This window comes from Sapajus apella, unplaced genomic scaffold (genome assembly GCF_009761245.1).
Source record: "Sapajus apella isolate SASKATOON/1434 unplaced genomic scaffold, GSC_monkey_1.0 scaffold174, whole genome shotgun sequence".
NCBI lineage: Eukaryota > Metazoa > Chordata > Mammalia > Primates > Cebidae > Sapajus > Sapajus apella.
In genome coordinates, this window is record NW_022437114.1 from 359,443 (window position 1) to 375,916 (window position 16,474).

A 16,474-nucleotide genomic window follows, 5' to 3' on the forward strand; every position below is an offset into this window, starting at 1 on the left:
CTCAGCCTCTCGAGTAGCTGGGATTACAGGCACGCACCACCACACCCGCCTAATAGCTTTTGACCTTGTGATTCACGTGCCTCGGCCTCCCAGAGTGCTCGGATTACAGGCGTGAGCCATAGTGCCCGGCCCCTACAACATGTTTTTAAGTGTTCTTTTCTTAAATGTTTTAGGTTCCAAGGGGGTAAAAAAGAAGAACTGATTGGAATTGCATATAACAGACTGATTAGGATGGATGCCAGTACTGGAGATGCAATTAAAACATGGCGTTTTAGCAACATGAAACAGTGGAATGTAAACTGGGAAATCAAAATGGTAAACTAGTACCAATGTTACTTGAATATAGTCCTTCTGATAAACATTAGTAAATTAAGAAAAAGTCCTATAAATTCTGATGTTTGTACCACTACCTCCTAAAGTTCATTTCTCACTTAAATTTGCCTATTTCATAATTAGCCCAGTTACTAAAATTCTTTTTTTTTTTTTTTTTTTTTCTGGGGAGACAGAGTTTTGCTGTTGTTACCCAGGCTGGAGTGCAATGGCGCGATCTCGGCTCACCGCAACCTCCGCCTCCTGGGTTCAGGCAATTCTCCTGCCTCAGCCTCCTGAGCAGCTGGGACTACAGGCACACGCCACCATGCCCAGCTAATTTTTTGTATTTTTAGTAGAGACGCGGTTTCACCGTGTTGACCAGGATGGTCTCGATCTCTTGACCTCGTGATCCACCCGCCTCGGCCTCCCAAAGTGCTGGGATTACAGGCTTGAGCCACCACGCCCGGCCCTGTCTAGTCCATTTTTAAGTTTCCCCAACTTGGCTGGGTGCAGTGGCTCACACCTATAATCCCAGCATGGGTGGCCAAAGTGAGGGATAATGTGAACCCAGGAGTTTAAGACCAGCTTGGGGAACATGGTGAAACCCTGTCTCTACTAAAAATACAAATATAAAAATTAGCCAGGTGTATTGGTATCTGTCTATAGTCCCAGCTACTCAGGAGGCTGAAGTAGGAGGATTACCTGAACCCAGGAGGCCGAGGCTGCAATGAGCTGTGATTGCACCACTGCCCTCCAACCTAGGGGACAGAAGGAGACCCTATCTCAAACCCCACAAAAGTTCGCAGACTCCCCTTGAAATGTCGTTTGTGGTGTTCCCGCCTTGCCCCCACCTGGAGTCCAGTATGGGTCCATGCTTTGCATTTGGTTTTGTGCCTCTTCAGTCTCTTAGCCAGAGCAATACCTCCTTTTTTTAATGACATTGATTTTTTAAAAATTAATTTACAGATCAGTACAAGCCAGGGTTTTTTTTAAATTTATTTTTATTTTTATTTTAAAGATGGGGTTTCACCATGTTGGTCAGGCTAGTCTTGAACTCCTAACCTCAGGTGATCCGCCTGCCTTGGCCTCCAAAGTGCTTGGATTACAGGTGTGAGCCACCACGCCCGGCCTTTTTTTTTCTTTTTTTTTTTGGTAAGAGTCAGCTTCTAGTTTTTTCTCATGGTTTCCTTGTGGTGTCTTTTTATTTGTTTCTTTATTCCTCATATTTCCTATAAGCTGATAGTGTAGGGACTCGATGAGCCTCAAGTTAAACCATTCTGGCAAGAATGAGTCCTAGGGGATGTTGTGGGCTTCATCTGGCAACACGGGATGCAGCCCCCGATGCCAGGTTGCCTACTAGTAATGGGGCCTGTTTGATCACATGGTTAGGGTGGTGTTTGCCAGCTTTCTCCATTTCTGTCGATTTCTTCTCTCTCTTTTTTTTGTCTTTCTGATATGGAGTCTTGCTCTGTTGCCCAGGCTGGAGTGCAGTGACACGAGAGGCTTACTGCAACCTCTGCCTCCCGGGTTTAAGCGATTCTCCTGTCTAAGCCTCTCGAGTAGCTGGGACCACCACGCCCAGCTAATTTTTATATTTTTAGTAGAGATGGAGTTTCACCATATTGGTCAGGCTGGTCTCAAACTCCTGACCTCAGATGATCTGCCCACCTCCCAAAGTGCTGGGATTACAGGTGTGAGCCACTGCGCCCGATCCATTTCTGCTGATTTCTAAAGATTGCTCTTTGCTCTTTTGAATTGTTTCTTGATCACTTAAGAGCCACAGCCTTCCGTCTGGAGCAACAGACAAGTTGAAATGGGCTCAAAGGGAAGAACGGTTGAAACCTGGAAGGTGGTGCTCTGTCGAGCTTTATGGTTATTGGCTAGGAATTACCCATCTAACACCCTGGACGTAAAGTACATAGCATGGCAACTTGTGCACGGTTTGCTCATTCCTTAGGTATCTCCTCTCTCCCAGTCACTGTTCTAGGTACCTGAGAGAGAAAAGTAAGAGGCAGTCTCTGTCTGGGGACTCACCTCTGGTGGAGAAAATATATGTAGACAGGTAATTAGCTTGCGATGCTATTAATGCCGTGGATGTAGTGACTCAGACTTCTTAACCAAGAGCTGGACCACATGGCTTGACAAGTACCCATCTTTCACCTCCACATTGTGGCGACAGCCGGCCAAACACAGACAGTCAGGGCTGTTCCCGGAAGGCAGGGCCATGTGGCTGCCGTGGCTGTCCTAGGGAGGTGTGCTGAGTGCTGCAGAGCTTGGTTGGGGGCTGTAATCCACACTCCTCAGGGCCACAGAGCTGTGAGGGGGAGGGAAGTCCTGGAAGATGCGTGACAGATTCCTAAGGAGGAGAGATGGGCAGGGCTTTGAACTCCATGGCTGCCTCTGTGCAGAGCTGTGGTCCTGGGAGGGAGGAGTGTGATGTTTGTCCAAGCTGCATGCAGCTAGAGAATGGTGGCAGATGAGAGCATGGCAAGTACAGGGGCCTGCCTGGTGGCACTGGCAGGTTATGGGCCTGGTGGATGCAGGCCGTGAAATGGCCAGCTGGACCTGGGAGCCCAGGGAGGAAGGTTTACTCTAGAGTTGATGTCATGACCGAGTGGCATGGAGGGTGAGGGTGAGGGACACTTGGGGCCAATCTGGGCCATCGTCACATGAACAAAATAGCAGGGAACTGGAGGGATGGTTTGAGGGTTGGGGCCATTCAGTGTGGGCCATAGAACATCTGAGTCTCTTGTGCCCAGAGCCTTCCAGCTGAGGAATTTGGGGAAAAGAGGTATGGGGTTTATGGGAATTCTTGTGGAGGCTGTGAGGGCTCCGAGAAGGCTGTCTACCAGGGATGCTGGCACTTGCAGCCCTGACTTTCAGGATACTGTCATTCCTTGCTGAAACCCCTTCCTGATGGGCCTTTTCGCCACCAGGGGCTTATGGTGTCCCCATTTATCACTGCCCACCTCCCCCCTGACCAAGCGATGCCCACTGCAAGCTCCTGCATGCTGCTTTGGTTTCCTTATTACCCCAGCTAATCCCCTGGTGCTGAAAGGAGCCTGTGAGTGAATGAGGTGTTTGGGTCATAGCAGGCTGGTTGCGGATGCCCTTAGCTTCCTGCGAGGAAGAGGAATACCTGGAAAAGGTGGCACTTGGCAAGTGGATGAGGCAGGATTTGTTGGCCAGAGGCAAGGGTCCTTTCCCATAGTGCCCTTTCTTCCCATCCAAGCTATTCAGGAAAGGGTTTGATTCCTGTAGGAGGTGCCAGTGGCAGGAGCAGTTTTTATGTGCTTGTGGAGGAGTCATGTGCATGGTGAAGGACACCAGGCATGAGAGTCGGGCAGACCTCTGCCGACACTTGATTCCTGTGACTCCTCAGACATAAGGAGTAATGAGACCAACCTTCTAGGGTTGTCGTGGGATGAAGTGGCCTGACACACAGGAAGCACTGACAGTGCCAGGCACCCACAGAATTCTGCCTTCCTGGCTTTCAGGGCCCCTGACCCCTTGCTTTCACCGGCCCTGCAAAACATGGTGGGTTACTGTGCTTCCTGGGTGAATGGGGAGGAAACTCAGACTATAAGAAGCCGATGGGGCTGTCCCTCATCACACAGCTGGTGGAGCAGAACAGGAATGCACATCCTGGATTTTATTTCATTCTGCATCGCCACTAAGCCTCCCAGGGAGCGCTGCATTGTAACAAGGGACAAAGAAAGCCATTTCTCATGCTGGACCTTGTGGCACCCACGTTTAAGAGACAGAAGGAATTTTGTGCACGAGAGTCTGTACTGGTCCTCTACTCCCTTCCTGCAGAGGAGAATTTGTGCCCCTGACATTGGGCTGCATTGCAGTCTGCTTTGCTTGCCACCAGCCTGTGTCGCTGGTCTAGCTTGTTCTCACCTTTCTTGTCCTCGCTTTGGTCTCTCTCCACCTGTCTGCCCAGATGGTGGCAGGCTGTGTCCTTAGCTGGTTAACATGCTGGAGGTTTTGCTGTCTTACCCCGGCACTTCACAGTGCTTCAATCCCTAGCCTGCGGCTTGCTTGCAAGCCCAGGGCCAAGCCCTTCCCTGGAGGACTGCAGGTTGGTGGGAGGAGGGCAGTGGCAGTCAGGAGCTGGCGTGGCCCACAAACTCCACCTCCTGGTTTGACTCACCACATCCCAAGACACAATGAAAAATAGCTCAGGAACTTGTATTTGGGTCAGTCTGACCAGTTTTCAGAGTTTGTCCTGAGAACTAACTTTTCCAAGGTCCTTCTCTAATATGAAGAAGCTGGGAACTTTCCACCACCTACTTCGTTACTCCGGAGGAAGTCTCATCAAATAAAACCTTCCTCTGTTTCTGTTGGGAGGGATGGTGCTGGACACAGTCTCCAGAGCTGAGCTTCAGTGGTGCTTTTAACCTAGTAAGCAGGGTTGATTCCCCACTGGGGCACATCTGAACTCACTAAGTGGGAACATGAACGAGGAATCCCTGGAAAGCAGCTTTTGGCCCCGCTGCACAGGCCTGACTACCAGGACCTGCACATGGTGGACTGCAGATGTGTTGAGGCCCTTCTGTGTGCCAGGCACTGTGCAAGTATTGATGGTGCCAAGAGGAATAAGACGGTCTTTCTCCTCAGAGAACCCATTCCTGATGGCAAGAGATGGACATAGGAACCAGGAACCAAGCAGCGGCCCAAGGCCGCTTTAGGCCAGGCCCGGTGGCTCACTTTGGGAGGCCAAGGTGGACAAGGCTTTCCACTACAAAGCCTATTGTTTTTTTTTTTTTTTAATGTTAACTTTTATTTTTTTAAGATGGAGTCTCACTCTTATTGCCCAGACTAGAGTGCAGTGGCATGGTCTCAACTCACTGCAACCTCCGCCTCCTGGGTTCAAGTGATTCTCCTGCCTCAGCCTCCTGGGTAGCTGGGATTACAGGCACCCACCACCATGCACGGTTTTTTGTATTTTTAGTAGGGACAGGGTTTCACCATGTTGGCCAGGCTGGTCTTGAACTGTTGGCCTCAGATAATTCACCTGCCTTGGCCTCCCAAAGTGCTGGGGTTACAGGCTTGAGCCACTGCACCCAGCCCTGTTTTCTTTTTTTTTCCTTTTGTGGTGGAGTTTCGCTCTGTTGCCCAGGCTGGAGTGCAATTGGACGATCTCTGCTCACTGCAGCCTTCACCTCCCAGATTGAAGCAATTCTCACACTTCAGCCTCCTGAGTAACCGGGATAACAGACATGTACCACCACATCCATCTAATTTTTGTATTTTTAGTAGAGACGAAGTTTCACCACATTGGTCAGGGTGGTCTCAAACTGCTGGCCTCAGGTAATTTTTCCACCTTGGCCTCCCAAAGTGCTGGCCTCCCAAAGTGAGCCACCGGGCCTGGCCTAAAGCCTGTGTTGTTTGACCGGCAATTCTGCCGGTGGTTTGCTGGTTTGTTGCTGTTGAACTTCTTTAGATGGCATATCCTTTTCTGACTGCCAGCAGCTCCCACCAGTCCTGTCTTCTTACTGCCTTTTATGTCCCTTGCTTGGCCCCCAAAGCCCAGTAGTGCAGGACATTTGACTTAGGTGGATAACCCATCACTCTGTGATGTGTGCTGTTCTAGGGGCAAGAGTAAAGGGCTATGGGAACATGAAGGAAAGAAGAGTTACTTCTGTTCAGGGTTGGGCCATGGGCCCACAGTGTCAGGCAAAGTGAGAGACTTCTGAACTGGGGTCCTGAAGGGTAGATAGGAGTGTACCAAAAGGTTAAGATGAATGCAGTTTATCCCAGAAAAGATAGTGGTGAGAACAGCACTGCCTTGTGGGTGTGGAGATTCAGGGTAGCGTAAGCTGGAAGTTACAGTTGGAACTTAGAAGAGGAAAGAACCCTCATCCCTCACCCAACACGTGCTTCCCGACTGAGGCAGCAATGGGCAGGACTGAGCCAGTGATGGGCAGTACTGAGCTCTTGTGTCACCTAGGTGAAATAAGGGCCTGAAGCCCTTGCAGCCTTGAAATCCCCACCCCACATGAAACTTACCTGCCAGCCCTTGCTGAGTGGGAGAGGAGGGGCAGCGCCGCTTTTCTGAGCATACACACTCTGGGAGCCCTTTTCCTTCCTAATTAGGCCTCACTCATACCCTCTGGGTCCAGCAGTTGCCTCTGGACTTCACCCTTCCCCAAAGGTCAGTTGTAAGACAAGAAAGCCTGCCAGGAAAAGCTCAAATAGCTGGTGATATGCTAGATGAGAGGGCCTAGAGATCATTCTAAGTTCAGAGTCCCTGTTGGCTGGTCAGGTTAGTGGCTGGTCAGGTGAGCAGCTGGTCAAGTGAGTGTGCAGGAAGAGAGCTTGGGGGGTGGGGAGTAGAGAAAGTGGGATTCCCACTCTCAACTTGGCAGATGTTCTCAGCAGTTTAAGGGTATTTTTGTCCTCTGGGCAGTGAAAAACACTCTTAGCCATAACAGTGTGCAGCAAACTCAGCCGGTAGTGTAAAAGGCTTACAGGGCAAAATGGTCCTCAGTACTCATTCCTCCAGATTATGTTTCTGTTGGGCACCTTCTACATGCCAGGCAGTGTGCTAGGTGCTGCACAGATTGCCAAAACCAGACTGACACAGCCCGAGCCCTTGTGGAACTCATGAGACAGAGTAAACACTTAAAAAGTGTGTGTACATGTGTGTGTGTGCATGTCAGGCAGTGATGTACACTGAAGAAAAATAAATTGGGATTGGGACAAGATGGGAGTGCTTTTTTTTTTAATGTTTGAGATGGAGTCTTGCTCTGTCCCTCTAGCTGGAGTGCAGTGGTGTGATCTCGGCTCACTGCAACCTCTGCCACCAGGGTTCAAGTGATCCTCCTGCCATAGCCTCCTGAGTAGCTGGGATTAGAGTTGCATGCCACCATGCCTGGCTAATTTTTGCATTTTTAGTAGAGACGGGGTTTCAGCATCTTGGCCAGGCTGGTCTTGAACTCCTGCCCTTGGCTTGGGGCTGCTCTTTTAAGAAAGACCTCTTGACCAGGCTTGGTGGCTCACACCTGTAATCACAGCAGTTTGATAGGCTGAGGTGGGTGGATCACCTGAAGTCAGGAGTTTGAGACCCTGACCAACATGGTGAAACCCAGTCTCTACTAAAAATATATGCATTAGCCGGGCATGGTGGCACGTGCCTATAATCCCAGCTACTCAAGAGGCTGAGGCAAGAGAATTGCTTGAACCTGGGAAGCAGAAGTTGCAGTGAGTGAGATCATGCCACTGCACTCCAGCCTGGGTGACAGAGTGAGACTTTGTCTCAAAAAAAAAAAAAAAAAAAAAAAGCATAGATGAGAATGAATGAGGAGGCCAGTCACATGGGCATCTGGGAGAGCATTTCAGGCAGGGAACACCAAAGACAAGGGCCTTGGTGCGGAGAGAGGCCTTGGAGTACTCCGGGAATGGCAAGTAGGCAGCTAGAGGCAGATCCTGGGGTTGCCACCCAAGGGTTGAGGACAGAGAAGTTACAAGATCCTAGCACTGTTTCAGAAGCTGCACTGGGCTGCATGTAGAAAATGAATTGAGTGAAGTGGAGGCATGGAGACAGGCCTGAGGCCGTTTGTGTAGACCCTGGTAAGAGGCTGGAGTGGCAGTAGGGAGGTGGGGACAAGCAGGCAGGAGGAGGGCATAGCTAGGGCAGATGCAGTGGGGACTCAGAGCTCATTTGTGCTGGCCTCTCCCAAGGCAGAGAGACAGGCAGCCTGGAATCTAGGACTCTGCATTAGGATGCCTTGGCCGAGTTGCAGCACCCCTCAGAACCTTTCTCTTTCGTCCATGATGTTGGCTCCTGGTCTCTGCCTGCAGGCAGTGGCAAGGATGAGTGAGATGGCTAGGACCCCCACAGAGTCCACAGGGTGGGTCTGCTTGCCTTCTGAGACACTGAGCCTAGGCCTGGCCTCTCCAATAGGTGGTCTGATGGTTCCTGGTTGCTGTGTCTTGTCGCCTGCCTGTTTCTCAGGTAGCTAAAAAGGCAAATCAGAGGCATTCAGTTCTCACCCAACCTCCCTTGGGTGCTGCCTAATGGCCAGCTGGCCTAGTTGGGGTGGGGAAGGGTCTGATCTGGGGAAGGGGCTCTCCTGGCTTGGCTTCTCCTTCCTCTTTTGGAATATAGTAGGCATGAGTGAAGGGATCATGCTGCCTGTTAATGTAACAGACAGCTTGATCCCTCTCTTGTGCCCTCTCTGTGATCCCATGACAGGACTGTTCTCCACCCAGTGGCCTGAGTGATATTTTAAAAACAAACCAGAGCACATTTTGTCTTAGCCCAGGCTTCCCCTGGAAAACAGAGTTGGAGAGAAGGGCTCATGTGCATCGCTTTTGTTTTTGGAGACTGGCCCCAGGAAGGAAGCAGGGCTTAGGTAGAGCTGTATCTTTCAATTAGCTGTAATGGGCAGTGACCTTGAACCTGAGGACTTTCCAAGGTGCATACAGAATGTGTCTCACAGTGGTCCCTCTGAGAGGTAGGAGAGGAGAGTTTTATCCCCTATTCTCCGTTAGTCATGGTTGACCCCTAGGGTGGGAAGGCCCCTCTCTTCTGGGTTATGGAGGCATGAGCACACAGTGGTTTCCAGCAGGCCTCTCTGGCCAGACTCAGGGATGCTCTCAGGCAGAGAGTGAGGGGGCAAGGTGCGGGCAGGCCTTTGTGTGTGTACAAAACGGGTTGCTGCAGCAGTGGCTGGAGTGCAGGGTACACTGCTAAGAAATGTGAGTTGGAGAAAAGAGGAGACCAGTTCATATTTTCTTGCCTCAATCTCCAGTGGCTTCACATTGCAAGAAAAATGAAATCCACATTCTTGATTTTGGCCAGCAAGATCCTGTATGCTCTGTCTCTGGCCCATGTCTCTGAACACATCTCCTCCCAGTTTCTTTCTTCATGGCCATCTGGCCACACTGCCCTTTCCATGTCTTTAACATAGTTAGCATTCTCCTGCCTCTGAGCCTTCGTCCTGTTCCCCTGCCTGAACACGGTCCCTGTGGCTGGCTCTTCATCATTCACGCCTCAGCTCAGATACCTTCTCAGATCGTCAAGTAGGCTGGCCCCCACCCCTGGGGCTCTCTCCCTGATCTTCACATTCTGTAGTGCGCTCATGATCACCTTTTAAAAGGATCTGTGACATATTCTGTCCTCTTACTAGAATGGAGCTAGTTTTGCTCCATGCCCTGCTTTATCTCCAGTTCCCAGAGCAGAGGCTAGGACAAGGCAGGAGCTCAGCACATGTTGAATGAAAAATAAACGACTCATGCACACAGCCCAATATATTTTTCTTTTGGTACTTTATATATTTTCCTTTGCATTAAAACTCCTTTGTGGCCAGCGTGGTGGCTAATGCCTATAATCCCAGCACTTTGGGAGGCTGAGATACGTGAATCACGAGGTCAGGAGTTCAAGACCAGCCTGGCCAACATGGTTAAACCCTATCTCTACTAAAAATATAAAAAATTGCTGGGTGCAGTGGCTCACGCCTGTAATCCTAGCACTTTGGGAGGCCGAGGTGGGTGGATCACCTGAGGTCAAGAGTTCAAGACCAGCCTGGCCATCATGGTGAAATCCCATCTTAAAAAAAAATTAGCTGGGTGTAGTGGTAGGTGCCTGTAATCCCAGGTGCTTGGGAGGGTGAGGCAGGAGAATTGCTGGACCCCAGGAGGCGGAGGTTGCAGTGAGCTGAGATTGCACCACTGCACTCCAGCCCTGGTGACAGAGTAAGACTCTGTCTCAAAAAAAAAAAACGTCTTTATGTATATTAAAAACATTTGCCACAAAATTGTAATAGCTTAGTAAATATTGTTAAATGGATGCATTTATCAGCACCTTCTCCATGCTTTCACTTGGGCACATGAGTTTGGTCATCTGACCCTGACAGTACCTTTTTGTACAGATGAAAAACAGAATGAAGTTGTAGCCTAGAGACATGAAGCTGGTGACAAAGGATCTGGTCATGAACTCAGGCCTGTTGGCCTCAGAGCATCGCCGCTGCCCTGTATCCTTCCCTTCCTCTAATTCGGGGGAGTAGGATGGGAGTACCACCAGCCATGGGAAGAGTCTACTTTCCCAAAATATCTCCTCCATTACTGCCCACAGTTCACCAACTGGTTGTCCTACATACCTTAATCAATAGTTATTTTGTTGGTTTTTCATTTAGTTGTTTTTTTTTTTTAAGTGTTAGAATGTTTTATTGTCACTCAGATGGCAATTGGGTTTATAGTCTTGACACTTTATATTTTTTGTAAATTAAAAAAATTACAAGTTTTTTTTTCTTTTTTTGTTCATTTTTAAAAATTACAAGTTTAAATAGCCAATGGCTGGTTATGTTTTCAGAAAACATGATTAGACTAATTCATTAAAGGTGGCTTCAAGCTTTTCCTTATTGGCTCCAGAAAATTCACACACCTTGTGTCCCTCCTTAAAAAATTGGAATGTTGGCAGGCATTTGACTTCACACTCTGAAGCAAGATCCTGACAGTCATCCACATCTACTTCAAGGAATACCATGTTGGATACTTTTCAGATAGGAAATGAAAGAAAGGCTTGATCATTTTGCAAGGCCCACACCACGTGTCTGAGAAGTCAACAACTACAAGTTTTTTGCCCGAGGAGTCCAAGGCTTCCTGAAAAGCAACCTTGCTCTCGATCTGCTTCACCATTTTGGCTCCTGGGGTCTGATGAGCAACTGTAAGGACTGATCAAAACAGATCCAAAGCACCAGAGCAGGCTTGGAGCTCATTTAGTTTTTATTTTAAGCAAACTTACACTTGTGTATGGTTTGAGGAGTCATTTGATTCTGCAAGGCTTGGTACCAGAAGGTCTTAGGATACCCCCAACTGCCCTAGGGCAGCCACTTCCAACTCTTCTTTTGAAATAGGGTCTCGAGTGCGGTGGTGCCATCTGGCATTTCTTGCAGGGAGGCTTTTTTCCAAGGAGCTTCTCTTTACTTTCATTTATCTGGAAATGTCTTGATTTCACCCTGTCTTTTGAGAGAAAATTTTGTTTGACAGACTTCAGTGTTGAGAGTTTTTTCTTTCTATACTTTTTTTTTTATTGTTAGCACTTCTCAGCATTGTCTTCTGGCCTCCATTATTCTAAGAAGTTATTTGTCATTTGTATTGTTGTTCTCATGTATGGAATATATCTTTTATCAGACTACTTTTCATATTTCCCCTTTATTCTTGTTTTCTGTTAGTTTGACTGTGATCTGCCTTGGTGTATTTTGTATTTTTTCTGCTTGGGGTTTGCGGAGCTTCTTGGATCTTTAAGCCAGTGTGTTTCATCAGATTTGGAGATTTTTCAGCCATTTGTTCTTTGAATATTTTTCCCCATTATCACTATCTTTTCCTGGAACTGCAATTGAGACAGTTTGGTATTATTTCACATATCCCTGTGATTTTATTCATTTTCTTCAATCTTTTTTCCCCTTCCTCAAATTAACTCTTTATTGATTTTTCTTCAGGTTCACTGATTTTTTTTTTCTGCCATCTATAATCCACTGTTGAGCTTATCCAGTGACTTTTTCTCTTAATATAATTTTTAGTTCTAGAATTTCTACTCATTAAAAACTTAAGTTTACACACACGCACACACACACACGCACACACACACATTTATTTATTTTTGAGACAGTCTCACTCTATTGTTCACGCTAGAGTGCAGTGGCACGATCTGGGCTCACTGCAACCTCTTCCTCCAAGATTCAAGGGATTCTCGTGCCTTAGCCTCCCAAGTAGTTGGGATTACAGGAGCATACCACGATGCCTGGCTAATTTTTATATTTTTAGTACAGATGTGGTTTTACCATGTTGGCCAGGCTGGCCTCGAACTCGTGACCTCAGGTGATCTGCCTGCCTTAGCCTCCTAAAGTGCTGGGATTACAGGCATGAACCACTGCACCTGGCCAGTAATTTTAATAATAAATAGTTTAACAAAACGTTTTTTAATGTTTTAAAAAATAATTTTTATTTCTTTCCTTAAATCCCATATTTGTCCACTCAGTATGATCATATTTTTCTTTAATTTTTTGAACACACTTTTCTTATAATTTTCTGAACATATTTAAAATAGCTGCTTTAAAGTCTGCCTACTAAATGCAAAATCTGAACCATTTTGTCATCAGTGTCTATAGATTGCTTTTTCCCTTATCTGTGGTTCACATTTTCCTATTTATTTGCATGTTTAGCAATTTTCAGTAGTATCTGGAAATCGTGGTTGATAATGAGACTCTGGATTCTGTTATCTTCTTTAGAAGAGTGTTGATTCTTGTCCTAGTCAATTCAGTTACTGGCTCGTCACCTTGAACTTGTTTGTTTAGGCTTATTTTTATGTTTTGTTAGGGTGGATATGTGGAAAAACTAAGGCGTTTCCTCAGCTTCTCTAATGTGGAAGAACTCAACTTCCAAACCCCAGACTTACGTTGGTTAGGGCAGGTCTATGGAGACCTTTCTTTAGGCATGGTCACTCATAGTGACATTCTGATATGATAGCTCAACTCATATACAGGGCACTAATGAGACACTAATGAGGCCTCTTCACTGTGTCTGGCTTGGAACTTCAACATCCCCCAGCACTCCTGAACCTCTATCTCTGATCTGTTCTCAACTCTGGAGGGGTCACTCTCTGGTCAAGGGCTCACTGGGACACCTCACATAGACTTTTGGGCTCCCCCTGTGTATGACTCCTCATTTCGTCACAGCATCTGCTCCAGACCCTGATCTCTGCCTCCTTAGCTCAGTGGGACCACTGTGTTCTGCATGGATTCTAGCCCCATGGTCAGAAAACTCCCAGGTAGAGTGTTGCGATGATCATGAGGTACCTTTCATGAGTTTTGCCTCTTTTAGGGATTATGGTCTCGTGCTGCTTGTCTACATTCCCAAAACAACAGCCACTATATAGTTTCTCCAGTCCTGTGGTTGTGTGTGGAGGGAGGGGTACTCTGCCACCAGCGATCCTGCCATGGCTGGAAGCTGCTCCAGGAGCCCTCTGACCGGCTCCAGGTTGGCTGATGTCTAGGCTGCTGCTCAGGTTTTATCCTGGGATCTCTCCATCATCCTGGCATCTCCCTTTGCCTCCCTTTTCAGTTGAACTCTCTGTTTTCTGGGTTCCACATTTTCTTATTTTTGGTTGACTTCTTTATATAGAGAAACTTTCAGTCACTCCCTGAGGAAGGGTGCCAAGAAGGTGAATTTTTCGAGGAATGTATTTCTGGGAATGCCTTTATTAAACCCTCACACTTGAATGTTGGTTGGTTGGGTAGAGAACTCTTAAGTTGGAAATAATTTTTTTCCTCATTTTAAGGCATTATTTCATTGGCTATCTAATGCCACATGGGTTTTGTGTTCATTCTTCTTGCTTTGTTCTAGAATTTCCACCCATGGATGCAGTGTGGTCTGCTCTGCCCCATTCTGTGTGTGTTTGGTGGGCCCCTCAGCCAATTCTGGGTACTTTGCTTGAAATACTTGTTTGATTTCCTCTCCTTGATTTTACTGTTCTTTTTTTCTGAAACTCTGATTATCCTGCTCTCCTAGGCTGGTTCTATAATTTTCTTTTCTTTTCTTTTCTTTTTTTTTTGAGACAGAGTCTCGCTCGCTCTGTCACCCAGGCTGTAGTGAAGTGGCGTGATCTTAGCTCACTGGAACCTCCGCCTCCCAGCTTCAAGTGATTCTTCTGCCTCAGCCTCCCCAGTAGCTGGGATTACAGGTGTGCACCACCACACCCAGCTAATTTTTGTATTTTTAGTAGAAATGGGGTTTTACCATGTTGGCCAGGCTATTCTCGAACTCTTTATCTCAGGTGATCCTCCTGCCTCGGCCTCCCAAAGTGCTGGGATTACAGGCGTGGGCCACTGTGCCCAGTGCATAATTTTATTTTCTCTTTTTTTCATTTCTTTGTATTTTTCTCTACTTTGGAGGGGTTTCTTCAACTTTATCTTCAACCCTGGTGTTGCGTTTTTCATTTATGTTATCATATTTTTAATTGAGCTTATTTTTCTTTCTGAATGCCCCTTACCAAAAAAGATAGTATTCTTTTCTCGTTTGATGGGTCTTTCCCTATTTCTGAAATATTGATGATTGCTTGAGGACTTTGCCTCTGTGTTGTTTGTTTCTTCCACGTTGCACTTTTGCTGTTGTTTGGCCTGTGTCTTTCATGTTACGTGTTCTCCTCACTCGTCTCCACACCAGAGGTTTTCTGGATCCCAGGCTTGTGTGGTGCACACATAAACCTTGCATTTCACCCCATGCTGCCATGTGTGAGCTGCTAGATGCATGAACTATAGGCCTGGTTTTCTTGGAGCCACTCACTGAGGAGTAAATGGGACAACTCAGGAAAGGGCCCAGAGCTTTAACTCTCAGACTTCTCTTTGTTGGGGCTGGGAAAATGGTGGTCACCTCCACAGTGCCAGGGACAGAGGTCCTGCCTTCAGGAACTGTCTGGGCCTCTGTGGTCTTTCCCTACCCCAGACAGACCTTGAGAGAAAGCCCTTTCTTCCATACCTTGAGAACTAGGTAAAGAGGCACCCGAGTGTTTGTGCCTGCAAAGGGTGCTGATGGACCTGCAGCTCAGCATGCATGACAGGCTCAGTGCCTGTCTTCAGAGAGCCAAGAGAACCTGTGATTGGTGGGGCAGAGAAGACACACCCAATCCCCCGAGGCGTTTGGTCACCGAGAGCCTGGGCAGATGCCTGCCCAAAGTCCAGGCTCTCCCAGGCCCACAGCTTGTGATGTCTGCCCAGAGTGGGCAGCCTCCTGGCCCCACACAGGCCTCTGCCCCTGCCTGGACTGGTGTCCATCCTGCCAGACTCTGCTTCTAAAAGACGCTAGGGAAGTTCCACCTGCCAACGGGTACCTCTCCTCCACAGCCCACATCTGGTGGGAGGTGGGGTGGAGTAGGTGTTAAATGAAGACATGGGTGGGAAAAGCCCCCAAGCTCCTTGCTTTGGCCAAGCTGGGTAAGCTGATAGAAACTGCCTTGTACTCAAAGGCCCCATGGAAGGACTCTGCCCATTGCCACCACCAGGCACCCTTCCCATAGCTGTCATCACCAAGCTGTACAGTCCTGAGGGAACCCTAATGCTGGAGGAGCCTCACACATGCTGGGTACATGGTGCACTTGCAGGGGAGGGGACCTGGCTGTGTGCACTGCCAGCCGTGCAGCACACCTGGAGCCAGCTTTCCAGCCGCCGGCCACTTGAGCTCTGGTGGTTCTGTGTTCCCAGCAGTGGGTCCAGTGGTGAGGGGAGAGGGGCATACAGAAGATCTGGGCCAACTCAGAGTATACCCTTCCTCCACCTTTCCCCAGAGACCCTAGAAGGCCAGGACAGGGGCTGCTCACCTTCCCTTTGCATCATTTTTTCAGTAAGGTTGCGCCATTGAGTTGCTTTCTAAGGGCTCAGAAGGCCTCTCTGTGTGTGTGTGCACCTCCTGGCCCAGTAGAACCATGACTCTGGGTGTGGGTCTATGGGGTCGCTCTGCCTGTCCCTGTGTTCACCTTGTGCCACTGGGTTCACTGAGGAACTCTGTTTCTTTAGCTGCAGATTTGGGACACAGCCGGCCAGGAGCGGTTCCGCACCATCACCCAGAGCTACTACCGCAGTGCCAACGGGGCCATCCTCGCCTATGACATCACCAAGAGGAGCTCCTTCCTGTCAGTGCCTCACTGGATCGGGGATGTGAGGAAGTATGCAGGCTCCAATATTGTGCAGCTGCTGATCGGTGAGTGAGGGGTTCCTCGGGACCACGAATCCCATCACTCTGCCTATCTCTGCCTCCCTCTGCTTTTTTTTTTTTTTTTTTTCTTCCGGTACCTAATCATGTAGTCCTCAATAACCTCGCTTTTTAAACACAGGATAAGCCTGAGTCCAGAGGGAGTCCCAGCCAGAGTTTGAGCCATGGTTTTGCAAATCCTGGTCCCACTAATCATTTATACAGTAATATTCAGATTTGTAGTTAGAGGAAAGAAGAAAGGGAGCTGAAGCTTGCTCTGCAATTCTTATGTGTTTCCATAGGCTCTGTACGTCATTGGTCTTCACATGTGTCAAAGTTTATTTCTTGTATCCCAGCTTCTCCTCGTTTGACAGGGGCTGGGGCTAGGCTCAGAAAAGTGGGGTAACTTATCTGGGCCCACCCCGCCTATCAGCATACACATGTAGGCTTTGAGTTTGTTTTTGCTGAC

The 16,474-nt window shown here is 48.1% G+C and overlaps 1 protein-coding gene and 1 pseudogene across 5 annotated transcripts in view; one reads left to right on the top strand and one right to left on the bottom strand.

Moving 5' to 3' along the window:
- The window catches only part of RAB43 (RAB43, member RAS oncogene family), a 34,569-nt gene that overhangs the window by 14,635 nt on the left and 3,460 nt on the right, over nucleotides 1–16,474 (top strand). For 4 of the 5 annotated variants that reach the window (XM_032267946.1, XM_032267947.1, XM_032267948.1 and 1 more), the window contains one exon: nucleotides 15,831–16,014. In XM_032267946.1, the coding sequence (XP_032123837.1) occupies nucleotides 15,831–16,014 (184 nt within the window). The remainder of the gene's footprint in view (nucleotides 1–15,830; nucleotides 16,015–16,474) is intronic. The other variant, XM_032267949.1, reaches the window with a different exon arrangement.
- Nucleotides 10,461–11,980, bottom strand: LOC116542804 (annotated as a pseudogene).